Source organism: Tympanuchus pallidicinctus, unplaced genomic scaffold (genome assembly GCF_026119805.1).
Source record: "Tympanuchus pallidicinctus isolate F22 unplaced genomic scaffold, pur_lepc_1.0 scaffold34, whole genome shotgun sequence".
In the NCBI taxonomy this organism is placed as follows: Eukaryota; Metazoa; Chordata; class Aves; order Galliformes; family Phasianidae; genus Tympanuchus; species Tympanuchus pallidicinctus.
The window spans coordinates 728,215-755,917 of NW_026294752.1; the positions used below are offsets into that span (position 1 = coordinate 728,215).

At 42.1% G+C, this 27,703-nt stretch overlaps 1 protein-coding gene across 3 annotated transcripts; it reads left to right on the forward strand.

Moving 5' to 3' along the window:
* The first annotated feature begins 614 nt into the window (after window positions 1-614).
* Window positions 615-27,200, forward strand: RALA (RAS like proto-oncogene A). 3 transcript variants are annotated; one of them, XM_052699032.1, is made up of 5 exons: window positions 615-734; window positions 17,441-17,593; window positions 18,374-18,582; window positions 21,872-22,046; window positions 25,263-27,200. In XM_052699032.1, exons 2-5 carry the CDS (start codon window positions 17,480-17,482, stop codon window positions 25,383-25,385), a joined length of 621 nt encoding a protein of 206 aa, XP_052554992.1. In that variant the 5' UTR covers window positions 615-734; window positions 17,441-17,479; the 3' UTR covers window positions 25,386-27,200. The 3 variants fall into 3 exon arrangements, with proteins under 3 accessions (XP_052554992.1, XP_052554993.1, XP_052554991.1); XM_052699033.1 differs by lacking the exon at window positions 615-734 and adding an exon at window positions 888-991; XM_052699031.1 differs by lacking the exon at window positions 615-734 and adding an exon at window positions 2,400-2,627.
* Window positions 27,201-27,703: the final 503 nt, after the last annotated feature.

Consider the following 27,703-nt stretch of genomic DNA (forward strand, 5'->3'; position numbering starts at 1 on the left):
CTGCTGGCTTTATACTGAAGGATGCAGACACCGGGGAGCTGCTATTTGAATTTTTATTACGAACATGGGAACTCTCCTTTTTCAGCCCCGTTTTGGTTGGGGGCTATAAAACCCTTCATGCATGGATGTTAATATCCTTGGATATTAAAAAATAATAATGTAGGAATCTCGGTGCTTCATGCCCGTTGTGGAAATGGTAACAGTCATTATGCTCTACACTGAGCTGAATGCTGAGTGAATGCTGGTGTAGCCTGCACCGGTCCCTCAGGGAAGGCTCTTTTTGTTTTCCAAGCCAAAAACCATGGCTGACAAATTCAGCAACAGATGTCTGCGAGTTATCTCCTTATTATTATTATTATTATTAAGCGAATTATCTCGCTTAAAAGATAAGGCCGGAACAGGCGGGAAAGGCGAGTCACCGGGCGCGTCACGGCAGCACACAGCCGGCTGCGGACCTCCGCCCGCCTCACCACACGGCCGCACCCCAATCCCCGCCCCGCCCGCAGATGAAGCCACGCCCCCTGCGCGCTCTCCCAACCGGAAGTCGCTCTCCCCTTTCCCGGAAGCGGGTTCCGCCCGCCGTTCCCCGCCGGCTCCTCTCACTCCGCAGCCCGCCCGGCCCCGCCCCTCGTCCCGCCGCTGGCCGAGCGCGGGGGCGGTGCCAGGGCTCCGCTCCGCGCCCCGCCCGGCCCCGCCCGCCTCACTCGCTCCTCCGGCGGGCAGCCCGGCCGCAGGTGAGCCGGGAGAAGCGAACGGGAAGGGTGGGGGGAGCTGCGGTCCGGTAGGGGCCGGCGCCTGTTCCTAGCGGCGGCGGGGGAGCGCCGCGGCCCGGCCCCTCAGCTGCGTCCTCTTGGGCTCGGCGCGGCCGTGGGGAGAGGCCTGGGGGCCGCCGGGTGCTGCGGGTGCTCGGCTCGTGTTGCCGCCCTGCGGCTGGGGGCGTCGGGAGGAGCGCTGTGAGGGCCGGGAGAGGCGGCTTTCTGCCAGACAAAAGGTGCGGAGCGAGTTCCCCAAATCAAGGCGGCTCTCGGCTCCTCGGGTTGATCGGGAGTTGGGGATTTTAGTGGCGACTGGTGGCTCCCACGCCTTCCCTCTGGTTGAGCGTCTTTCGGAATGAAGGTGTGAAGTGGGCCGTGTCCGCCCCTGGAGTCACCCGTGGAGATGTCTGCGTCCGAGCCGCGTGTCTGCCTTGTGGCATCGCTGTGCTGCCCTGGCAGAAAGCACTCGTTGGTTCCCTGGCTCGAAGTGACCCTAAGCTTTACCTCTTCTTAGCCTGCTTACTCATCTAATAGCTCAATATTTGGGTTCTGGGAACTTGCGAGCATTCATGGAAGGGCTGTGTAATCTATAGGTTCTTGCTGCAGGGTTTAATCCCTTTCATCCATGCTCGTGAGAGTTAAGCTTTTTTGTTGTTTTCTTTTCCCACCGACATTCAAGTGATAAAAATTTAAAAATAAAGTGGCTTGATCTCACACAGAACAGTCCAAAAAGCATCCAGACCTCTGCATGAGAAGTCAGTTGTGGGGTTAAACATGCTGTGTTACTGAATGGCAGACCACAGCCAGGTTTACTTCTCTAAATACAGTTGTGTTCTTAACCACCACTAAGCCATACATCGACATCCTTGCAAATATCTTTAAAGGGGGTTTCCCTGAAACAGGAATGTTCTGTCCACGGTGAGCCTTTACTCCTGTTAGATTTCGAGTGCATCTGACTTGGAGGATAAAATTGCTGAAGCAGAGGATGTTCCAGCTTAGAACCTGGTGTATTCCAGTCACTGGGAGTCTCAAACAGTAATATAGGTATGGCGTCTTGTTACATAAAAAGTTGTTGAGGCAAACATCTCGGCTAGTTGCCACCAGCATTGTTTGCCCTGCAGCTTCTCAATTGGAGAAAAAAATAATTGTATAAAGAAAAAAATTCTTGTAGCTCCTTGATTAGGTTTGTTTGTTTTGCAACCAGGAGGGTGCTATAGGATATGGTGGGCCTGGGAGTAAGCTACTGATCCCATGCGTGGTGTGTTCTGGGCAGGAAGCTCCTCACCCCCTCAGGAGTGTTTACAGCCAAATTCCAGTGAACTCCTAGTACCTCCCAGCTATCGGAATTACTTAGAATCTAAATTGAGATGTGTTTTAAGTGAACGAGGCAGTTTGGTATGCTAGTGACAGTATTCTAATGAATACATTACAACCTGCCCACATCACACATTCAATTACCAGGTGGCTGTTTTAAGGCTCTTTCCTTTGTAATGAAGAATGGATGTGATGAAGGAAGGAAATAGAACAGTTGGTATAATTAGTGCAAATCTACTGGACATTCTGCAAAATGTTGTATGAATTTCTAAGGGAAGAAATTGTTATATGTTGTTATTCTACCTGTTGCAGAAAACCAGCTCAGGATAGTTGTGAAATGTTACTGGTGAAGTATGTGGAATCTGAAGTGTCCAGTCCTTGTGGATGTGAAGAGCTCAGAGTCCCTTAAATTGGAGCAAATCTGGTTTGCAGACAGACCAAGGAATTGTTAAATCCTGTTTTGCTTCTTAGCACGTTTCCTTAACAAGTTGGAGTTGGAGCGAGCACCTGCCAACCAAGGGTTTGTTGGTGGTCACTGCAGTGTGTCCAGGATTTTTGGTAGGCGTGAACCCATGTATCCAAAGGGCTGGGCAAGAAGGCTGAGTCTTAGGAGCTTTCCACAACAGTAAAATCTATTTTAGAACTTCCTACAGAAACAAACAAAACAGTACTGGACTTAGGGGTGGATGCAGATGGGAAAGAAATGCCATATAAGCTAAGTAATGCTGCTCTAGAACTTCTTGATGAAAGAGAATTGGTTGCACATAGGGTGACTTAGTCATTATTGCTAATGTTTGGTTAGGATTAGTTTGGCGTCATCAAAATCCCCAGCACCGCTGGGGCATAGAATGGTGTGCTGTGCACAAAGGGGAAAGATGGAGAAACAGGTGTGTAGGAGATGGTAGACAATGTAAAGAGGAAGTATAATGAAAAAGTCACTGTAGAGAATTCAAAAGAAGCTATGCTGTATGCAGTTTATAATGGTAATACAGAGGGGAGCCAAGGATGCAGAAAAGGTAGCACACACAAGACAGAGTGGGTTGTATAGTAACTCAGCAGTCATTACCTAGTGGAATAGATGATGCTTATTCTGTGATATTGGCTCCTTAGTTCAAGTGATTACATTATAGATGAAATTCCTACCCGTACAGCTCATTTAATACGCTGTATTGTTTTCTCCAACAGAAAGTTTATTACCTCATCATTTGATGCGTCACTGTGGGAATGCTTGGTGCAGAGTGGCCCACACAATTTCATTAAAAACTGGCATGTAAATGCACTGTATGACCAAATGAGTACTTCTGGAAATTAAAAACATGTGGTTCTGCAAAGGAGCTTTGCACCTGTGCTTAGTAGGTGGGTAGCAAGGAGCTGCCATGCACTCAGGCCCTGCTTCATGCATCGTTTTACTCCAAAGTCCTCTTGTCCTCTTCTGTGTCACTGTTAGACTCAATCTTTAACTCTGATTCTTGTCTCCCGCTGTCTGAGAATACTTATGTGTAACACCCACATGTAGGCAAGCAGAAATGTTTCCATCAACATTAAGTAGAGTGTGGTAAACATGGAATTCTTCCAAACGTGGAGGTCCTACTCAAAACAAGGAAAGCCATCTATGCACTGTGTTGTCCTTTTGCTAGTTCTCCTCTTGAATGAAGCACATCCAGCAGCACAGAGGAAAGCTAACCTGGCATTTCAAGCCTGTAGCAGGGTAGTCTGGTATCCAGCGTGGCACAGTAGACGTGTGCTCTCCTTAAAGGGCATTTGTTTAGCTGGAATTAACAAATTCCATACCTTTCCCTATGGAATTTATTTCAGACTTCAAAATGAAGTAACTGGTACAGACAGGAAAGCAGCATTACTGAGCAGTGCAGTGTGCCCAGTGATGTCTGTCACGTTGGAGGCACTGCTGGCTTGTCAAGTGGTGCCATGGAGAGTGTTTGAGATGAGGGGCATGAAGGCTCAACTTGAAGCATGGGTGTGAGAAGCTTGTTCTTAACTATATCAGCATTACTGCAGAGGTCAAAGTAAGCAAATTCAGGACCTGAATAAAAGTAATTACTGTGTGGCTGAGCTTTTTTTGGTAGGATAGTACCTTTTTACACAGTTTTTAGGCAGTTGACCACTTAATTCCCCTTTTGCATATAACGTGCAAATTAAACTTCATTCCGAGCACCAGGTTTCTTGGATTTTAAGGAATAATGCTTTAAATCACACATTCTAACATCTGGTTTCTATAAGGTCAAAATCTGTACTTAACAACAGCTAACTTGAGAGTTCATTGCAGTGCTTCAGTGACTGGTCCTGTGTGGCCATCACCAGTGGCTCATTGGACCTTCTTGTACCTTCAATCCTCTGACTTCTACATTTTTGAAATGGTCACTGCTTTTTAACTGTATAATACATCTTTTGGGTTTTTTTTAGCTAAGGAAATTCATGCTGCAATATCAGTGGTGCAGCACTAGTCTGTGTGAGTTTGAATTGCTAAAGCCTCCTTTCTTCCTGCTCCTGTTGTGTATTTTTTCCCTGCTGCTGATCAGGCATAATGGCCGTGAGATTCCAGCTCATTCATATGCACTGCAGTTATGGTATATAATAACACAAAAGAACTTAGCCTGGGAAGAAAGCACGAGAGTCTGGATTTTGGGCTGCGTGGTCATTCAGAATTTGAAGAGCAGGTGCTTTTGGGCTAAGGACCAGAAATGGCTTTCTTTTGAGCAAGTGCACCTTCTAAAATTATTAAGAACTTCGTGTTGCAGTGAAAAGGGACATCTGCATATAACTTCAGTAGTGAAATTGTGTGGTCTGTGATGTTTTGGAGTACCAGAGAAGGAAGATGTGCAGTGCGACTTGTTGAGATGCATAAAATGGTATTACTGGATTGTTTTTCCCTGTTAATTGAAGATTGCAGTAAGAACAATAATAGGTGTAAGAAAGCTGCTAGTCTGAATTACTACTTTGGTTTGTGTCATTACTAATTTAGTTTTAACTATAGTGCGACGTAAGGAACCATTTTTAGAACAATCCATTTAGAAATACAGTGGCATTTATTTCAGGGATACTTAAAAAGTTACCTGAATGATGTCTTTCAGCTGCTGCACTCTTTCAGAGAAGAACTTGTCTTGCAGTCGTGGCTGTGGGCTGGAGCTGTTGCTGCCCTTTGGACTTGGCAGCGTTGTGTTCTAAACCTTAATTCAAGTTATATCTCAGTCTTCTTGTTTAAATCTTGTTGTGATAACAACTTAGATCTTAAGTTGTGATCTCTGCTGTTTACCCTGCTGCTACCGCTTTGAAGAAAGAAGAAGCCTGCTTTTAACCAGCGCGTCTTCACCATCTCTAAGGACCCTATGCAGACATTGCTAACCAGCATTGCCTGCGTTCAGAACTAGGTGGGTTGTGAGCTGTAGATGGATGATGTGCGAGGCCCACAGGTGGTGATGCACAAAGTATTTTACACAAACCTATCCGTGTATTACCATGCAACTGGCTTCCTGTCAGCCACAAACTTTGAGTGGGCATCTATAGTTATTAGCTTTACTGGTGGGTTTATGGTCACAGTTACACCTAAAAATAATTTTGTAGGGCAATCACTGATCACCAGAATGCTGCTGTTTCTCAGCAGCTCTTTGTTCAGCTACCAGAGACTGGGATATGAACTGCTTTTTCTTTTTTTTTTTTATGATACAAATAGCTTGGGAGAGTCCTGTGGTTTTGTTTTTGATGGTGGCTTTGTTTGCTTTGCTTTTGGGAAACTTTGCTAGCCTGTTAACATACTTGGTCTTGCCAGGTAATTGTTGACTTGGTGCATGTGGAACTTTTGTAGGAGGAAAGCTTATGTGACTGTGTTCTGCTTTTAAATTGAATGAAGGTTAACCAACATCTGTTTTATTTTCTGTCTTGCAAGTGTTTGTGCTTAACAGCTTTAGGAGTCAAAAGGGGTAGAAGAATGAAATTATCCAGTAAAGACATTCTGTATAAGACATAGAAGTTAGAAATGAGCTCACATGTGCAGCATGCACAGTTTGAGTATTTTGAAGAACATTGTGAAACGATATTAGCACAAGTGATTTTGTCTGCAGTTTGGCCAACTGGAAGAAAATAATCTTCTGTTTGACAAACAAAGTTTTGTATTGTAGTCTTTCTAAGTTGTTTTTTGTTTGTTTTTAACAAACTGAGGAAGAAGTAGTTATTGGAGGAGAAACTGAAGGAGAAACAATTTTGTAACCAAATGCTGGTGTTTTATGTTTAACAGAAATGTGAGCAGTGAGGTACAACATAATACAGCACTGAAAAGGCTATGGCTAACTCAGGCTGCTGTAGTTACTCTTGGATTTGTCAGCAATTTGAAGGAAAGATTTTCAGGGAAGTGTTTTTGTCCTGTTCCAGATTTAGGTCCTTCCTGCTGGCTGCTATCTGGCAATGACAGGAGTGAGTTATAACACAAGAAGCTTGTCCAGAGTTTGGGCAATATTCAGCCTGTATGTGTATTAAGGAAAAAGGCTGTGGAGTTAGATTCTGACTCTGCAGACCTGACACTATTGGAGATTACTGCAGCTGAATTGAAAGCATTCAAATGATCAGCTAGAAGTACAATGTTTTTGTGAGTCGGCAGTAGTGAAGGTTTTTCAGGCCAGGGGAAATCCTATATTACGCTGTGCTGTATTGAGAGGATATTAGGTCACATAGTGCCGACTGGAATTTACAAGTTCAAGGAGATGCAATTCAAACTCGGGCAGTGTTTAGTGTTGCAACGTGTGTAGAATTAATTTGGTTAAATGTAGATGAAGATACCAGATTTCACCATAGGCAGACTTCTCTGGTACTTCTCTGGAAAGGCTGACCTTGAAAATAGGCTGGGTATAGCCTGTGGCTGCTACTGGAATGCCATGTACCTTTAATGTTGTGTGGCTGACCTGAGGAAGAGAGCCTGAGACCCATACGTAGAGGTATATACCATCTTCACTGGTGGCTTTTCTAAGGTTTCTCGAATTTGGGATGTGACTGCAAAATTAATTCTACACTGGCACTTTGTGTGGAAAGTGGCAAATTGACCTGAATACTTAAAACTTCATAAGAAGTTCATGAACCAGACGCTGTATTTCTAGTGGCTGAGTGTTTTGTGATATGTTAAATAGCCATTAGCTGCCGTGTGTCATACAACTGGCAAGCAATATCGACCAAAAAGCAATTAGTTGGGTCTTTTAAATCTACTGGATGGATTCTTGCTGAGTTTTCAAATGGTAGACCTAATAGTTGTAGAATAAACGATATCTATAATTGGAAGGGATCAGACTCAGTGGTGTTTCAACTTCGTGAATGCTGGATTAACATGCAGCATCAGGTCTGTAACTGCTTTGTATTTGAATCACCTGCTCAAAAGGTTAATTGCAAGTCCTCGTGTGTTTGCAAACTTGTCTCTTTGAGTCATGCAGATCAAATCCTTCTGCCATGAATAAAACAGAAAAACGATCAGGATTTTAGGAAGAGCAAGTTGCTCAGTGTGGAGAGTTAACAGGAGGGGGAGAAGATACTGAAGAAAATATGGCTGCAAAATTAACGCTTTTACTGTATCATCAGGAAAGAATATGTGCATGTTTGTAAATGAGTGATACCACATGTGACCAAGCCAGGAAAGGACTGAAGTTACTTATTTTGCCAAGTCGGATTTCACCAGTGACACTTATTTACTGCAGCTGGATGATTCCTTGGAGGAGTAGAAGGAATGTGGAGTCTTGAAATGCAAAATGCAGCATACTCTTCTTTTGTTCGGTTCAGTTTGGCTGGTGTGCTGGCACAGCTTTCCACGAGGAAACTTGCTTCTTGCAGGTGCCACTTGTTTCAAGACTTCTGTTTATCAAGTTGACTTTTCTGCCTAGAGAGCAGTGAAGCTGGCTGGAGCATCAGGCTTAGTAAGTGGGGATTTCACATTGTCTTTTTTGGCCTTAAAAAAGGCTGTACTGATAACTACTTTTTCTAGAAAATGAACATCTGAATAAAGAAGTACTGGATTGTTAACAACGAATGCGATACTTATGTTAGAGAAAATGTGTATTTATGGACCCGTGCTAGCAAACCTGTATATTTCAAATACATCTCTTAGAAGCTTTCTTCAGACTTTGTTTAAACACTTTACTTTGTCACGCCAAGTCAAAATGCTTGCATTTAAATCTTTTTAAAATACATTCAATAGATATTGAAGGGTAAATGTACAAGGACAAGAAAGGCACACTGTTGTGATTTGAGATTTCTTTTGAAATATGGTTGGGAAAAAAAAAGCTTTTTAAAAAGTACTGAACATGCTGTGAGCAACTTCCCGAAGCAGAGCTCTTTAACTGCTTTTCAAAGTGTAGTGTTCATGCTGCAAATTCTGGCGTGGTGCCTTCGAGAGAACTCCATTTTTGCTTTCCAGAATAGCTGAAAAGCAGCAGTTCTTTGCAAGTGTGTATGATGTATTGACTTGTCCCAGTCAAAATCTTGTCTTTTTAGCACGCTTGATTGCACCTGAAATGCAGGGTGAAAATACCCCTGGCTCGTGTGTTTTGGGTGGCATTAATCGAACGATGCTCACTAAGTGTTTCCCTTGGTTGGCCTTCAGTTGTTGATTCTGTTAGTAAAATCTATCCATGTAGGCTATGCCTTATCACTTATGTTTATCTCAAGGTGGGAAAAGTTGTCTTTATTCGCTGTGGAAATGCTGAGTACAGTTCAGTATTAGCAGCTGTTCTACATAGTGTCTCCCATGATTGAAAATTGACTTCTGTTGAGATACTTAATTACAAGTATTTGGTATGGAAAGCTGCTTCTCTTTACGTCCCCCTCTTCAGTCTTACCCGTTTCTTCCTCCTTAGTTCTTGCTTATGCTAGGAAATCTTGTGCATCGTCTTTCCTGGATTAACCTCTGCAAGTTCTCTAACCATAGCATGGATGAGTGTAAGAGCCTAGTTAGCAAAATGTCTGTGCAGTCTTGTACCATGACTGCTGTTACAGTTTAAGCTGTTCTTATGGTAAATTAAATTATATCAGAACAAATACCTTAATACTCCAAATTAAACACACAAAAGTGTGGGTTTGTATTGCCCAGGTAGCCAAAAAATGACCTCCTGACAGGTCTCACAAACACTGTTGCAGGGAAGGAACATCCACTGGTGAGGCTGCACGTGGAGTGCCGTGTTCACGTTGAGGTCCCTCACTGCAAGAAAGACATTGAGGCCCTGGAGTGTGTCCAGAGAAGAGCAGTGAAGCTGATGAAGGGTCAGGAGCACAGGTCTTGTGAGGAGCAGCTGAGGGAGCTGGGATTGTTCAGTCTGGAGAAGAGGAGGGAGACCATAGCACTCTTTACAGATACATGAAGGGAGGTGGTGGGGGGTGGAGGTCAGCCTCTTCCCTTGTGTAATTAGTGATAGGACTAGAAGGGGGGCCTCAAGTTGTGCCAGGGGAGGTTCAGGAAAAATTAGGATAAGTTTCTTCTCTGAAAGAGTGGTAAGATGCTGGAAAGGGCTGCTCAGGGAGATGGGTGAGTTACTGTCCCTGGGAGCACTCAAGAAACATTTAGATGTAGTGCTTAGGAACATGGCTTATATGGGGGAATATTGTTGGTGGGTGTGTGGTTGGACTAGCAGATGAGGTCTTGGAGGTCTTTGCCAGCACTGGAGATTCTAAGGGAAGGCAGGGCATTTATATTTCATGTTCCCTCAGTGATTGGAATAGGGTACCAGCCAGGTACTGAACTGGACTCTGTTGTAAATATGTATTTTACTAAAATTACTTCACAGCGTAACTTCAATTGTAGTATGAAAACAAGCCTGCTCTTAGGTTTCAGCTAGGCTTGAGTCTGCTTTTTTTCCCTCTGATCTTTGGATCTGTCCAAGTAAACTATTCCAGATGTTCCATGGTAACCATTACATAGCTTATAGAAGATGAGGAATCTTCAGCAGGTGCTGAATAGCTGAGGAACCCTGTAACACTTGCATTGTTCTTCAGCGATGTTTGTAGGCTGGAGCAAACAGTCCAGCTTTTCCCTTGTGCGTGTTTTCTCATCTGTGATTGGTGCCAGCAAGCTTGTTTAGATCTGTCCTAAAGCCTGTGGAGGTTGGCTTTTGTCCAGACAGACTTCTGAGCTGCTTTCTCACCTAGTTGTTTCTAACATCAGTGCTGTCAGAAAGGTGAGGATGGGAATACTGGTCATACATAGCAGCGCTGCAGCCGTGCGGTTGGGTTCATTTGTGTGTTTTGTTAGCAGTTTATGTGGATGGTGATACAGCTTGTTCATTTTCAGTACTCTGGAAGGTTTAAAATTTGATTGTGTTCCAGAATGTTTCTGCTGTTCAGTCCATCAAGGCTTTTCTGTGCCGTTCCATATCGGTTTCAAGGAGTGTTTATGGAGATGCCTCCTGAGAAATCTACTTGCAGGATGCCTAGAGGGATTTTGGGAACAAAATGCTGAAGTTCAGAGATGTGGTGTGCATATCTAGTCTCATTGTAGAAGCTGCTGCTCAATTCCCAGCTGTGGCCAAAGCTGGCAGCAAGGCCTGGTGGGAGCCTTGGCTGCAGCAGGGCTGTGAGCTTGGTCACTGCCTGCTTGTGGTTGAGTGACTGCTTGGGGGGATCTGGATGCGTGTGGTGATGCCTTTAAGCATAGTGCTGCTGCCATGTGAGGGGCTGCTGTTCTCTATAGCAGCCCGGTATAATTTTTGGAATGGATTGGGCCTCATTACTTGATGAGGAGTTGTCGATAATGAAGTTGACTCTCCTGTTTTCAGTGTCTGAGTGTAGTTACAGCTCTAAGCTATCTGGAAGCTGGGAAATACAGGTCTCTTGCCTGAGGATGTTTCCTACTCCTGAGAGATTGATCTGAAATCAGTTTTCTGTTCTTCACTGTCCTTAGTAGAAGTATTAGGAACCTCAGTAGGTTTGTTTTGTGGGTGTGGGGGAGATTCGTGCCTCTTATGGTGAGCATTAGGCAGCTTTGGAAAGAAGGGTTCTTACTGAAACTTGAATATGGTTTGGCTGCTCGTTGAAGTCGTGGGAAATTGAATCCAAATTCTCAGTTTGTGTCAAAGGATTATTTTTAGGAGAGGACTTATTGTGGCAGTGTTTCTAACTTCTTCTGAGGTACAGGCTCGGAATACCTCTTTTTTGTCTAATGGAGCTAGTGATTTCCAGGGTTTGATAGAAAAATTGAGTTTGATTTCCTCTTTCTTTAAGCTGCTGCTAAGAGTTTAGAGTGATGATTTAATTTTTGAAGTACTTGTTCCACCTTAATACGATACTGACGTTACTTTGTGCTGAGCTGAACAGATGTTGCATGTTTAAACTGCAATAAAAACACAAATCAAACTCGAGACATGGGGTGTTGCTTATTAGAGTAATGCTGATCTAACCTAAAAAGACTCCTTGCTCTCCAGGTCTTAAAACAGCTGGCAGTGTGCTACATCCTCATGTGTCTTGCCTGTTCCTAGGTCGTGGGGTGTTTCTGCTGATGTGGTTTGAATATTGTAATTGCAACCAGCTGTTGGGAGGGATGACTGACTAGGCTCTGTTTGCCTGGATTTGCCTCCTTCCTTGTCAAGGAACAATTTTGTTGCAGGAATATCTCAGTCATTCCTGAGTTGTCTTCCAGATGATCTGCATCCAGTACCCTAGTCAGTGCTTGATCCTTTTTTGACCCATTCGTTTTGAAGTGTGATTTTGCTGCTGTTAACTGAGCTGAAGCTACTGGACTCGATAAGAAACGAAGTAACTGGATGAAAGCGTGATGTTTTAATAATAAATAAGACTAAATTTCTTGATGGTCCCTAGGGAAATGAAATATATTCAGTCTTTTTTATCATTGCTTTTCTGTTTTTTCCCCAGAATCTGAACTTTTGTCACTTGTAAGGCATATGAAACAACAGATTTGTGAGTCACTTTGCAGGAGAATTTGAGAAACTGGACAATATTGACATTTACTTTAGGACTGTTGAGTCGCAGTCGATTTTCACTTTAGAAGGAAATAAAGAAGTTACAGCTAATGTTTCTGATGTGATACTTTAAACGACGCTTAAAGTACATAATGACATAATAATAGGTCTTAGTTTAGAAAAGAGACATTAGTTCAGGAGATCATAGGTTTCCATTATTATTGTTCAGTAAGCAATTGGTAAATATTTTGCCTTTCGGGAGGTATTCCAGGCAAAGCATTCTAATTGTAGTTCTTGATATCATACCCATAGCTCGTGTATTTCAGTGGAATCACTTGTGTTCCTCCAAATCTGTTGAATTTTAGAGGAATGGGTGGGAAAACACCAAAATCAGGTGCTGTGACGTGTAAGTTGTTATTGATGCTCTCTATGTGAAACAGTCCCCAGTGCTCATCATAGAAGTGAGAGGGTAATAAACTTAATGTTACCATCCTGCAAATCTTCACATAATTTTCCCTTAAAGAGAACAGAAGCAAAGGAATTGGAGTTCAGTTTTGATGTCACAGCGTTATGAAGGCTATAAAACTACTAATAGTAAGAAACTGTTTTGTAGTTGAAGGAAGACACCACTATCCCTTCTTATTAACTGGAATCTAGTATGCTAACGGTACCAATTATCTTCAAACACAGAGCTGTGTTGAACCAGTCTCCTTCACACAAATGCCTGCAGCAAATGAAAGTTCTCCTGTTAAGGACAAGTGCATTTTCACAAAGCCTGCATTCAGCCTTATGTACAGCACTGCAGAAATTGCCAGCTGAATTCGTGCCTGTGATGACGTGACTTAGTGTAATGTTTCTCCTTCCCTGGTCTGCGCTCTTTGAGATTGCGTTCATGAGACTCCAGAGGGATCAAAATGCACAGCGTAACTTCTTGACCCCTTTTAGTCAGTTTCCCTTGAAAATCAGGCCAACTGATCATCTGATCTACTCTTCCTTAATTTTTGGATTGTTGGCCAGGGTCAGGTACATTCTGGCAGGAGTAGATGCCTTGGGTCTGATTGTTCACTAAATTTGCTGTGTATTTGCTGCTAGCTGAAGAGAGATCTGTATCAGTGCTCCTTGTGAAGGAAAAGATGCAATGTGAGCTAGACAGCCATTTATTTAAGCTGGTACACAGTCGGCCATGTTTGCACATCTGTAAGAATGCTTTGCATAGTTGTTTTGGAGCACATTATTCTGTAAGAATTAATTTCCAAAGAGAATCTGAGAATTTGGATGACAGACACTTGCAGCGGGGAGATCAGAAATTACTACTTGTTTTTTTTTCCACTGTCAGACATTTGCAAAGATATCTGGCCATTTAATCTTGTCCCTGGAGTTGAAAACCTCTAATTGTACTGGTACCTCATCGTCCTACTTGTGCTTGTGAATCTGGATAGCTGCTCCATGCTTCAAGACTTTATACAAGATTTAACGTGATGCAAACACACTTAGCTTCCTTGTTCGGGTCCTTCTACAGGAACACTCTCCTGTCTGTTCCTCTGGTGGCTGGAGCTGCCTGCCATGTTTAGATCCAGTGGGCACACAGTGCTTCTTCAACAGAGGGCCTGCTGTGCAAGGTGTGCAGCTCTGGGAGAGTTAGCATTACGACAGGTAGCTGCTGGTCGCTTGAGAGAGACACATTTTACACATCCAGCTACAAGTTCCTTTTGCTAAGCCGAGTGATCTTAGGTTGTTTTTCTCCCTACTCTTCATCCTTTGGAATATATTTCTGCAGCTGGACTTTGTGGCTGATGCTAACACGAATTCTAGTTGCTTCTCCTTCAGTTCGTCTGTAATCTAAGCCCACCCTAACGTGGTCTACATCAATGATCCTGGCTCCAGCTGGAAGCCTGCCATGAGAAGGAGCACAGAACTGGGGTGAGCACTTGTCTGCATGCAGATAATGAGCAGCTGTAGGGGTTTGCAGAACTCTCTTCAGCTGAGCAGCCACTGAGACGCATCTGTTTGTGCATTTCTGTGCTCGTACATGTTGTGAAGGGCAGTTCCTAGGAGCTTATCTGCAGCATAGGTGAGGAGAGATCCATGGTGGTGGTTAGACAGCTCTCGCCCTTCAAGTGAAGATACGGGAGTACACTGTCGAGCCAGTTAAGCTTTCACTTCTCCTATGACTTGTTAGACTACGCAAAGAACTGTTTAAAAATAAACTGGTATATCTCATCAGCTTTATTGCTGGGTGGGGATTACCAGTGGGTGTGGTAAACAGCTGACCTGTATGGATGGATTACACAGCTATTGACAACACCCTGCTTATCTCTGTGAGCTCCGCTGCTGTGTCGTAACGTGGGGCTCTGCTGCAGGTCAGCCTGTTTGTCTTTGGAACTCAGAACAGTTTTTTAGTGTCAAGATGGAAAAAATAAATCGCACTACAACAAAATATGAAAGTGTGCTTTTTTGACCTACACACAACAGCATTCCTGCCACGCTCTGCCAGTTTTGTCAGAGTAGAACAACCAAGAAAACAGATATGAACAAAACTTGTATTTTTTTATGAACGCAAAGAAGGCTACATGAATTAAGGATAGGAAAATTTGCTTTGCATCTTGCATACTTTACTGTTAAAATTGGAAGCTATGATCCACTTTGCTTTAAAAGGCAGACTGGAAGAGGTAGGGGTATGTGGCAGTAACATCACTTCTGAGGTCTGCGTTCTCTCAAGTGCTGTATGTGCTGTAGGGCAGTCTCTGGATTGAATGCCGCTTGCATAGAATCCTGCTCAGTTTGTAGCTTATTTCTTGGTCTTTTCTACTTTCCCATTCAGCAGGCCTGAATTTGCCAGTCTTGTATCTTTGTTGGATTGTGAAGAACTTGAAAGCAAACTGACCTCACTGAGCCTCCTCCCACCGCCAAGTGGGGTGGAGTATTGGTGACAAGCTTATCTGTCAGATTTGAAATGGAGTAGCATGAAGTGCAGCTCTCTTTGATATCTCACTGGGATGCTGTCCACTGATGGTTATTGATGTCCTGATGACTGGTTGGGTCAGGTTTTTCTTAATTCTGAGTTTTTCTTTCACTTTGTCTCTTATGCTTCTTTGAAAAGATGTTATCAGGGCTTCTGAAAATGATCGCCTGCCACAAGATCTTAGAAGAACGTTCAGTGGAAAGAAGCATCTTCACTAACTTGACTGCTTATAAGGATCTTTCTGTTTTGAAAGCAGTTTGTCAGCTGGACAGAGAACAAGTGGCAGCTAATTGTATGCTGGAATCCTGCTGGCTGAATTGGAGCTTCTCATAGAATAGGAACATTCCCATTGATCAGTCTACCTAAAGATTACAGGTTAATTTACAACAAGTGTTACGGTGAAACGTGACTCATATATTAGAGCAAGTGGTGGTATTGATCTTGCAGAGACACATCTGACAGCGGTCCTGCTGAACTCATTTGAATTTCCTGCACTGTTGATGTTCATGTGGAAGAATGCTCTGTTTGTTGCTCAGTAGAATTGGTGTGGCCATACCTGTGTGTGCTGGTGCTTCAGTATTTGTGCATCCAAGGGTATTTATTGCAATGTAAACTTGTCAAAACTAGCTCTTATCAGTTGCTGGTTCAGAGAAGTGCTTCTACGTATTATTTGTATGAAACACATGTTACAAAGAAAGGCACAACTTTTGGTATACGTTCTTTTCTCTCTAGAGAAAAATGCAAAAGCAGAACGATATGGAGTAGTTCAAAATGTGCTGTAGCGGGTTGAAAATGTACCCAGCTTGGAGTTATTTTCATGTTCTCATGCTCCCTCTTGAGTAAAAAGCAAGCAGTGGTTCTTCTTAAGCTTCAATGACCAAAAGCCAGTTTTGTTTTGTTCTTGTGCTCCTTTAAAAAAAAACAAACTGTAATGTAACGTTAGTTATGTTTCTCTGCTACGTGTCTGTAATTAGAGCAGCAGCTCATTCGTGCTCATTTCACTTGGATAACCCTTTTGGAAGAAACAATTTAAGCCATTCAATGCATTTTCAGAGTTCTTTGACAGCGTAATAGGCAGCGTTACTGTTGTGATCCAGAGTTCTTCATGTAGATTTCTTCTGTGTTTATCTTTAATTGCAGGAAGGATTGGTTCAGTCTTTAATGACATTTCAGTCAGCATGCTTTTCTATGTACGTGCCTCACTGCTGACAAAAACATGTTCTCAGCTAAGGGCTTTGGTGCAAGTTTCAAGGAAATTGTTGTTCTTGATGTTCCAGTTGTTTGATTTGCACACAATGGTGATTCACAGTGCAGAACGTAATTTTAGTGTGAGACTGTCAGAAGTAAAGGCATCTTATTAGTGAGCTGTTATTGTCTGATGGTTCTGTGTGTAACCTGCGTTGCCATGTGAGTGCTTTCTGAGCTTTCTTGTCAACTGTTTGGTTCTGTTGCTGTTGTAGATGTGTATTTACATCCTCTGTAACACAGAAGTCATTTTGGACATTAGAGCTTTTGACCTTAATCACTGGAGGAAGGGGATGCTGAAGAGATTTTAAGCATTCTTGTAAATCTGTGCAGACTTTCTTGCGTTTTTAAGACAGAATGTTTTGCCTTCCTTTAAACACAAATACAGTAATGCTGTTATTGGGATAGGGAAGGAATGAAAGGAAGGTGAGGGATGAGAACAGCTGGGGTTCTGCTAAAAACCATGTGATTTAAAAACAGAAAACCCCAAATCTGACGGGATTATTTCCTGTATACGTGCACACACACATTAGAGCGTGTGTGGGAATGAACTGTGACAGAGCCCCATAACATTGCTGAGGTGCAGACTGTGTTTGACCCAGCAGCTGTGGGACTAGAAGAGCTGTTGTAGCACGTTGGGTAACTGTGTTTGTAGTCTGCAGAGACAAGTTGATTCTTTGCACTCTGCCTCAACTAGATTGTTCTTTCAGTTCCTGATTGACCTGCAGAAACAGGTTGTTTTTAGGATTGAAATGACACAGTTGCCTGGTTTTCTCTGAAAAGTGCACGAAACCAATCCTTGTTGATGCTACTGTAGTCCCAGTGCCTGCTATTTGAGCTGGAAATTCCTTCAAATGTCTGGTTTTTTTCCCTGCAGCTGTCATATCTCACGCTTTCTTGTCTTGACTCACTGTGGTTTCCTTTCCACAATTCTTTCTTAGTAAACTAAGAGGAATTCCTGCCAAATGCCATGTCTGTAACAGAAACCATCACGTACCAAAATGTAAATCTTTCTCCCTAATTGTTGTTGGATGCTGTGAACCTGTGCCCTCTGCAGATGGTGATGGCTTTCTTGCCACCAAAAAAAAGAATGATGAGCTTGTTGTAATTTGCAGAATGATTTCCAGTAAGAAGTGGTTTTCAGTGAAGGTAACAGAACTGAAACCTAAATATCTCTAAATCTGAGCTGTGCAGGGATTTGAAATGAATGCATTTAAAGCACTGCAGTGGGAAGGGGAGAACTAATGAAGTGATATTTTTTCTTCTAGGTTTTCGTTTTATACCTGTGAATTTTCTGTAATCCAAAGATGGCAGCAAATAAGCCTAAGGGGCAGAATTCGCTGGCTTTACATAAAGTCATCATGGTGGGAAGTGGTGGTGTAGGAAAATCTGCTTTAACACTACAGTTTATGTATGATGAGGTAAGAATGTCCCCTCTAAATTATCCCGTGTGACGTCTGTTATGTAGTGTTCTTACTTAAGCATTAATTGGCACAGTTATTTTCTGGAAAGGTCTAATGAATGTATATGATGTACAAATGTCAACTATTAAATTGAGCACAAATATTTTTGCACTGGCACAGGCTGTCCAGAGTGTGGGCACCTCATCCCTGCAAGTGTTCAAGGCCAGGTTGAATGGGGCCACGGGCAACCTAGTTTACTGGGAGGTGTCCCTGCCCTCAGCGTGGGGATTGGAACAGGTGGGCTTTTTAAGGTCCCCTCCAACCCAAACTGACTTTGAAATTCTGAGTTTTTTCCTTTAGAGACACCCGTCAATATGTAAATATGCCTTTTTCTGTCAGTGAAAGTCATTCTTTTTGACTAAGAAATGGAAGCTGTGCCTTCGGTGTCCCTTAAAAATCAATACTAAATATACTCAGAAATGTCTGACACTATAATGAAATGCAGCCAGATGCTGTGCTTAACCAAAAGTAGACACTTGGTGCACGGCCACTGATGTTTTTCAGTTCCTTTTAAAATTTCCTTGTAATGGCTGAAAAAAATACAATCCCGTCAGTGGTTTGGGTTGATGGGGAGCCTGCTTTTAGCTATGTTGAATAACTTGAGTATTTCATGTAGTCTGAATACATGGGCTTACTTATTATTGTGATCATGTGAAATGTTTGTTATATCCATAAAGAAAATAGATGCATTTGCCCTGCGCAGACCTGGTTTTCAAACAGTAACATTTTTGGTTCTAGTTTGTAGAAGATTATGAGCCCACCAAAGCTGACAGCTACAGGAAAAAGGTGGTTCTGGATGGGGAAGAGGTGCAAATTGATATATTGGACACAGCAGGGCAGGAGGACTATGCTGCAATTAGAGACAACTACTTCCGAAGTGGAGAAGGCTTTCTTTGCGTTTTCTCTATTACAGAGCTGGAGTCATTTGCAGCTACTGCAGATTTCAGGTAGGTTACAAGGCAAGTTATTGTAATTATAGTGAGGTTCTTACCGTTTTTTTTTTTTTTTGCAGTATCATTGGTAGTCCAGAATAGATGACTGTAGTCACGTTACCTTGAATAGATGCCTAACCATACCTTTATTATCTTTGTGCCGCTTCAGATATCTTTGCTGCTCTGCTTCTGAATGCCAGAGAGATGACTGCAACAGAGCAGATGCCTTTTGTAAATCAGTGTTGCTTTACACTTACACTACAGTGCAAAGAATCATGTTTGTGAATAGGCAGCCTCTCCAGTGCTGAGTACTGATGGACAGCCATCTCCTAATGCTGCTGTCTGCACTATCTGTTACAAGCCAGATGCCACTGATTTCTTGGCCACCTGGGCGCACACTGCTTGTTCATATTCAGCCAGCTGTCAGCTAACATGCTTGAATCCTTTTGGCCCATGTGGCTTTTGCCAGCCACTCTGCTCCAGGTCTGTAGTGATGCATGGGATTACTGTTACTGAAATGCTGGACCTGGTCTTTTCGATCTCATGCGATAGGCCTCAGCTCATCCAGCCACCTCTGTGGCGCCTTCCAGCTCTCAGGAAGATCAACTCTTCCTCCCAGCTTGATGTCATCTGCAAACTTACTGTGGGTGCACTCGATCTTCTTGTCCAGATTGTTAATAAAGACATTAAACAAGGCTGGCTCCAGCACTGACTGCTCTGGAACGTCACTCATTCTGGTCGCCAGTTGGATTTAGCTCCATTCACCACCACTCTGGGCCTGGCCCTCCAACCAGTTTTATTCAGCCAGCAAAGAGTGTACCTGTCCAAAGCATGGCTGCTAGCTTCTGCAGGAGGGTACAGAGGAAGGCAGAGTCAAAGGCTTTAATAAAATCTTTGTATCACATCCACGGCCTCTCTCCTTTGTCAACTAGGTGTGGATGAGGATTTAATAGGCCAGTTGTTTTCTTTATTTTTCAAGTGTTTTTCAAGCATGCAAGGTATTAAGACCCTTGTAATGGTAAGAGATTTGGACAGCATCATATTATGTGTATTTAAATTTGCTTGAGAGCCTGTTTAAAACACTCATCCCTCCACGTATCTACAAAGAAAAAAATCTCATTGCTATATAATATTACAGTAAAAAAAGTCACCACTCCCCCAAAATTTTAGCAGTTCAAAGTTAAGCAAAATTGGAAGGCGATAATGTAAAAGGAAATGATCTGCATCTCGTTGAAATAAGCGTTCTTAGAGATGTTATCATAGCTCAGGTTAATTAGGACTAAGTATAGAATACATTTAAAATCTTCTGTAAGGGTGGAGGAGGAGTTATGCAGAGGGGAGAAAGAAAGCTTGTCCCCTTCTGGTGTGTGTTTGTTTTCTTAGTTTCTTTTTCTCAGTATGTGAGTGTATGTATTTGTGTCTTTAAAGAGGGAGAGAGGAGCCCAGACTCGTTTACAGGCTTATGCTACTTATGGCAGTCCTGGAGGGCTGCTTAGTATGGCTGAGCTCTGTAGTGCAAAATGGCTTCTTCAGAGGCCCTCTTCCGTCTTCTGTGAATCTAGAAAGAAGTCCTGTTTTTTGAGCCAGGGTGAGTGTTGACAGTATGTATGCTGAAACAGGAAAGAAGTGGAAGAAAAAGAAGCCCTTTGATGCAGAGATTAAAACTCTGCCCAGTACAATTCTTAAAGTGCTTTTCAAGTTGTTTTTGAAACTACTGAAGCCTAAGTGCTAAAATAGGCCCCATAACAATGTATTCTTCCTGCTCTGTGTAAAAATACCCTGTGTCTCCTGAAAGGTTCAGTTAAAATACCTTTGGCATTGTTGACTAGCCTGAGATGATACCACTTAAGAGACGGATGCAAAAGAAAATGACTAAAGAAGAATTTGGACATTTTAGTGTTTCCATAGAATTTCGTTCTCCTTGAGTGGCATCAGCAGAGCTGTTCCCTATTGCTATCTTCCATGGGTTTTCCAGGGGGCTCTGAAATGCCATCGTTCTTTTAGGTAATTTTTTTTCCAATAGAAGGCACATCTGCTAGGACTACATTTTTAAATGTTTGAAAGGCGATTTGATAAAATGTGTTCTTGCTTTGAGAAGAGGCTGCAGAGAATTTAAGTCTTAGGCTTCAATCTGGTATATCTAGTCTTTTATCTGAAAGTCTTATTCTAACGGATTCTGTCATTGTTGCACTGAATCCTGGTGTTTTCACTCATCCTAATCCACTGGCTATTCAAGCTACTTAATATCTGCAAGCACAGGTGCAACACTTGCTCTATTTAGCAGGGAGGGAAGGAATGTTACTTTAATTACGTCTGAGAGATGAATGTGGTGTTACAGGCTGCCTCCAATGCATATCTGTTGGTTTAAAAGAAGAGAGAAACTAACTCAACAAAACTAAATGCTACAAAAAGGAAATCATCTCACACCAACAAGAGGATTCTGATGTGTGCCCAAACAAAGGATAGTTACAGGATCAGTTGACTCTTCCCACTTTCTTTCTGTTCCACATGAAATCTGCTAATAGGCTTCACCTCAGCCAGAAAAGGGAATGTGGTTCTTTGTGCTTCTTGTTGATCTTCAGAAACTGTTCCACGATGGAGGGCTGAATGTCATTGCTAACTTTGTACAGCTTTCTGAGGCAAAAGAGAGAATGCTTGTCTTCCAGGAGCAGTGTTCTTCAGATGGATGTACCAAAGCATTTGTAGTACTTGGCTCTGTTTATAAATTTAAACTCTTCATTGGAGTGGTTCAGACAGGATCTTTCCTTAAACATCTGATGTATGTGCAACTTGTTATCCTTACGCTGGCTTATAACTGCATTAAGGTCTTTGTAGGGGCTGCATATAAGTGACTTCAGAAAGATTCCTGAAAGGAGATTTTTCTCTTGTTAAGCTTACTACCTAATTACTTAATTTCATCAGCTTTAAAAGTGGCACAAAAAAAAAAGTCGAGTGTAAGAATGTAGTCTGGGTATATTAAAAAATGTGATTGCTAATAATAATAAAATGCAGTGAGAAATAGTGTCAAGTAATATCTTTAATAAAAGGAGAACTTTATTAGTTTAAATTCTCACCTGTTCAACTTTGCTTAATCTGTTACTGATTCATCTTCCTGGAAAACCAACAGTCTGTCTTGGTTTAAGATGTTGCTGCTATGTAAGCTTCATAAAAAGAGTGAGCGAGTATAAAAGGAAAAGGATGGAGGAGTGTTTAAATCTGCATTCTTATTCTTGTGTTCTAAGAACAGTACTCCAGAAAATACTCCATAAAGTAATTTATTTTTTGCTTTTCTATTTTTCTCTAGGGAGCAGATCTTAAGAGTAAAAGAAGATGAGAATGTTCCTTTTTTGCTAGTAGGTAACAAATCAGATTTGGAAGATAAAAGGCAAGTTTCTATAGAAGAAGCAAAAAACAGAGCTGACCAGTGGAATGTTAACTATGTGGAAACTTCTGCAAAAACACGAGCCAATGTTGACAAGGTAATGACTTGCCTCGTAACTCACCTAATAATAAAACAATCTCTGTCAGTTTTTACTTTACATTTGTCTTCTATGGGTCATAGCCTACACGTTCAAGTTATTTTAGCCTCTTTACTTGGGGGGGGGGGATCTTAAAACAAATGCTTTTCTCCTGTAGCTTGTGATGAGTGTGTGACTGAGTTGCTTAATATGAAACGGTGAGCGTGCATTAGGCATAGCAAGTTATCACATCCTAAACTGTGATGGGTTAAGTCATTAGACAAGACCTTTTATTGTTAAAAAGTTACTGAGGCAATTGTATTAGCCTTGTCTTCTTGTGTTTTCTGTAACTGGAAGATAAAACTGCTTCTAGACAGTGAGAATGCTGTCTGAGGAATAAAATGGCTTAGAAAACCAAGGGAGGGATTGGAATCCTGTCTACCCTTGTCTAACCACGTGCCTGTGTGTTGTGTCGATGAAGAATGGATTTACTCTTTTAGGTTCTAAATGGCCCAGAAGTGCCTCCAGAGCTTTTTGGGATAAAGCCTGGATCAGAAGGTCATAAGAAAGCACAAAGATGATAAATTACTGATGAGCTCTAAGTATTTCACTTGCATCTTGAGAAGGCAGGACTTCTTGAAACACAGCAGTTGGAATAGCTGGCAGCCTTGTAGACTGAAAAAGTAATAGGTATCTGGCAAAAGTGAGAAGCTTAGTTTGAAGTGCAGATTTTTTTCTTTCAGACCTCTTGATAGACTTGATGACCCAGAAATTTTCTAATGTAGATGCTTACATATGAGTAGTTGAAGCATAAAGCAGTAATAGGAGTACTGTTTTGCAATAACTTAAACTTTGCTGTTGTCATCTGCCAGTTGTCATTGTGAACAAATGGATTGTTCAGTGCTAAAGTAAAAATGTCATGCTGTTCTGCAGGGAACATTAAGTCAATTAAATGTAGAGCAGTTCAGTTGCTTTTAGTTTTAGTGCATAATTGCAATTAACATCCACCTGTTTCAGTCTTGCAGAAATTCTGAGGTCGTCCAAATCTGTTTCATCACCCTTTAGCAGCAGGGGGGCAAAAGTGAATATTTTTAAGATACATAGCCAATAACTTTTGCATTCACATGATAGGCTACTGAAGAGCTCAAGGCTTCTTTTTGGAACAGGTGGCATTACGGACCCAGATTGATATGTATTACATAGAGTTCTGATCTGAAGATCTGTAAATGAGTCATAGAATGGCTTGGGTTGGAAGGGACCTCAAAGATCATGTGGTTCCCATCCCCTTCCTACAGGCAGGTTTGCCAGCCGTTAGATCGGGCACTAGGTGAGGCTGCCCATCCAAAGTGGCTGTGAACACCTCCAGGGATTGGGCATCTGCAACTTCTCTGGGCAACCTTTTCCAGCACCTCATCACCCTCTGGTTAAAAAATTTCTCCCTGATATCTAATCCTTCTTCCTTCTTTTAGTTTAAAACCATTCCTCCTTGTCCTACCGCTGCCTGCCCATGCAAAAAGTTGATTGCCCTCCTGTTCATAAGCTCCCTTTAAGTATTGAAAGGCCACAGTGAGTTCTCCCCCGATCCGTCTCTTCTCTAGGCTGAATAAGAAGCCAGCTTCTTTAACCTCTTTTCCTCAGAGAGATGCTCCGGCCCTTTGATCGTCTTCATGGCCTCCCTCTGGACCTGTATCAAAATGTCCACATCTTTCTTGAGCTGTGGGCCCCAGACCTGGATGTGGTGCTCAAGATGGGGTCTCACAAGAGCAGAGTAGGAAGGCACCCTCACTCTGCTGGCCACTCCTCTTTTGATGCAGCCCAGGAGATACCATTGGCCTTCTGGGCTGCAAGCTGACACACACTGCTGACTCCTGTTAGGTTTTTTATCTACCAAAACCCTGAAGTCCTCCGCAGGGCTGCTCCCAAGGAGGCTTTGTTGGCCCTAGTGAATACCAGGTATTAGTTACTTGTTTTCTTAAAGCATCTGAAGTTACAGGGTTAATTATATGAACTTACGTTAGTATTCTATAAAAAAATGTTCTTTTCTAAGTTCCAGAAGGGTGGGCTTGAGCTTTCACTCACTCTGGTAACAACAGTAAGCAAAGGAAGATTTTCTCACACTAGGTTACGTATCCCAGATGCTGTGATACAGTGCCAGGCTTAAGCAAGCTGACAGTTGCAGCTTACCATTAATAGAGGTTTACGTAAAGCAAGCAATTTCAACGTGTAGTATCCTAAAGGCACTTGTATTTTTTGATGGAGACACATAGTTGCATTGATTTTCCTCATATCCTCTGTAATGGAAGTTCATGCTTTTGCTGCAGTCAGTAGAGATTAGTGTGATTGCAGATAAAAATACCTGCTGTGTTCTTACAGAAGAGATTTTCAGTCCTTGCACTGTCTGTGCTGCATAGAAATGGATCAAGCCCCCTGACAGATCAGGAGGGGAGTCTTCCTGGTGGAGAAGTTTTAGAACTGTTCAAATGATCTCCTATGATAACAAAGATGAAACAGTTCTTTTCTGTAGCCCTCTCTAAGGCAAGATTGTCTTAATGAATGAAGTAATTTAAGGCTCCTGTCATAGGCCTTAGCTTACAATCTTTCCTCTCGTAAATGAGTCACTGATACGTCTCCAACTTCTGTTTCCTACTTGATAATAACGAAGTTTATGCACACTTTGAGATACCTAATCTGAAAATAGCTTATGTAGTTGTATGGTTGATAACCCGTGTGTAAAGGGAATGCTAATTCATTTTTTCTGCACTTTTTGTTTAGATTTGCATCATGGGGCACAGTGACTGTGAAATGTTTAGTGTGTGCTACTAGAACTAATGGTAGCAGTGCTTCAATCTTTGCAGTTCATCACTGAATAGTCTCAAAATGTAAACTGATTTCCCTGAGTCTCCTCAGGGTAAGATGTAAGATGTGGATAGGAAATGGGGGCAAAAATAAAACCCCAGATAGCGATATGAGTCTTGCTTTAATTCTTCTGACAGGGTTCATAAGCAAACAGCAGAAGCTAATTGAGCTACAGGTACCATGAAAGAAGCAGATGTGCATCACTTGAACTTGGCCTTGAAAACCAGTGAGAGATTTGTTGGGTTAGTCTTTGTTTGCTCAGACTGATGATGTGTAACTGATTGTATTCTCACCACCAGAAGTAGATGTCATCAGTGATAACCTGAAGTAACTCAGGGGTCTGATGGTGTTTTGGCATTTACGTTCTTCCATCTTTTCCAGGTGTTTTTTGATTTGATGAGAGAAATTAGAGCCAGAAAAATGGAGGACAGCAAAGAGAAGAATGGAAAGAAGAAAAGAAAAAGCCTAGCTAAGAGGATCAGAGAAAGATGTTGCATTTTATAATCAAAACCCCGAATTCCTTTCCTACTTTGACCATACTAATAAAAAACCATAATTTATCAGCATGCCATTGAAGGCTCAAGTGACTGAAATTACTCTAACATGTTGGAAATTGTAATGTACCACTAAAAGCATGAATTGGAGCTGCACTGAAAGTCAAATTCACTGAAAAAGATTGATGTGGCTTCAAGAGAAGCAAACCATTTCATGATCGCCTACCTTCTCACATTTCTTCTGAATGTAGTGTTTCATGGGGAGTCTTTTCTTTATTAGTAAATGGGGGGAAATATTACTTTGTGGTTTCTTGTAAAGCATACTTTTTTATCATTGATAATTGTCACTTTGTCTTTCGTTGCCTTGAAAATTCCAGTTGTGAACGTGATACCTAACAGGAGGTGGTTTTGCCATGGAGTTGTGCAAAGCAGGAAAGAATAATGTACATGCCAACAGTTATGCTGAGGAAAATTCTACGTGGCTCCGCATTACCTGATTAACCTACAAGAGTGATGTAATCTTCTACATTGAAGCATTTGAACATGCCTTAATTTTAAAACCTAAAGCAGCAGGTTGCTTAGTCAAGGGTGTATTTTCAGCTTGTTGCATGGAGACTCTCCCTGCGCATCAGTGCGAGCCTGCCCTCTCAGCAGAGTGCAGTTCCAGGAATGATCTCGCTAACTAGCTGTCTGCTAGCGGTGTCTGTTCTTCAGATGTGTGCCATCCTATGGTTTTGTGAATAATACAGAGCATATTCAGTCATCTGTAGCTTGGTGAACTATATGGCATCTTATAGCTGAAAGGTCAGAATACGTGTAAGATGGAAGTCAAAAGCCTGTGGCACATCCGAGCCTGGAATGGCTGCTTAGAACTTAACGTACTGATACCTTGAAGCTTCCCTGTGCGAGTAGATGTTTGTCTAGGTGTTCCTTGGGTTTAAACTCCCTGGAGTAGGGTGGGGTGGAGCTGATTCAGTAGCGCTGCTGTGTTTTGAGTTAAGATGTTGTCTGGGAAATTCCAGTGCCATCGGTTAATTTCTTTTGTGCTCCTGACACTCAGCTGCAGGAACACAGTGTGTTATGCTGAAGCTCGCTGCAGGTTTTGTACTGTTTAGTCTACTTTATGTTGATTTTAAAATGGGGAACATTGTAGCTACTTTTTCTAGTTAATGTTGATATTAAACAATCAAAGATGCTTTTACAATACAGAAACATTTACCGTGGACATCCAAAATCCCCAAACAAAATGTACTGCCTCAGTTGCTTCAGAATAGCAGGAATACCTGCACGTGATGAGTGAGTGTGCTGCATCTTAACTAAAAATATACCAGAAGGTTTGAGGGTTTTGGACTCCTCTGGGGCCAGGTGGGCTGGATCAATTCCACAAACTTACACTTTTTATACATGTGTAAGCCTATAACTGACAGTTTAAAATGTGCTCAAGCAAACTAGGTAACAAATATTTAACTTTCGTGCTAACGGACATTCTAGGGGCTCAAGTCTTAGAAGTTATCTTTGTCACGTTAAATATTTATCAGTAGGAATTTTGTATGTGTGTTAGTAGACTGCCAAGTGCAGAATTAAAGTTACTCATGTAACTATGGCAAATGAGCCAGACATCATCTTCCTGTGTACTCATTTTGGTCTACTTAGCCAGGGAGTCTAACCACTAACATTGTGACTTTGCTTTGGAGTCTGTCTGCTGGGAGCTGAGGTGTTATGAAGCCACCAGACATACGAAACTTGTCTCGGCTGATGCCTTACCCTGTCCTTTTCTTTGCTATTTGAGCCATTCAAAGATGAATAAACTTCCACTTTTTTTAAATACTCGTGCAGTGTTTATTGATGAGCACCGTGTGTGTTATGTCACTTTGCTCTAGCTGAGAGCAGTTGTCAAGCAGTTAAACTGAAATATTCCAGAGGTCTTTTTAGTGTATGCGAACAAAACAAAATTGTAGATTGCATTTAACTGGTCTGATTAAAAAATCCACTTTGTGAAAGCTGAGACTACGCATGTGCTGCCTTCTATCCAGTGCTAATTGGACCCTGCTTGCTATACCAGGGAATGTCAGAAAGCAGACAGACAAAATTGAGGTAAGTGTGTTCCAGAAGGACCTTTCCGTAAGAATGGCAAGAGTTTGGCTTTTTTTGTTTTGGTGGGTTGTATTTTTTTTGTTGATTTTTTTTTCTTTAAAGGAAATCCTGTATAAATCTAAGGGGAAAAAAAAAAAAGTGCTCCTGAAGCTGTGTCTTCTAGCATTTTCTGGGATGATGTAAATTTGCTTCTCCAGCTTGCAGGGAAAATAAGTTGAACTGTGTATAATAGGA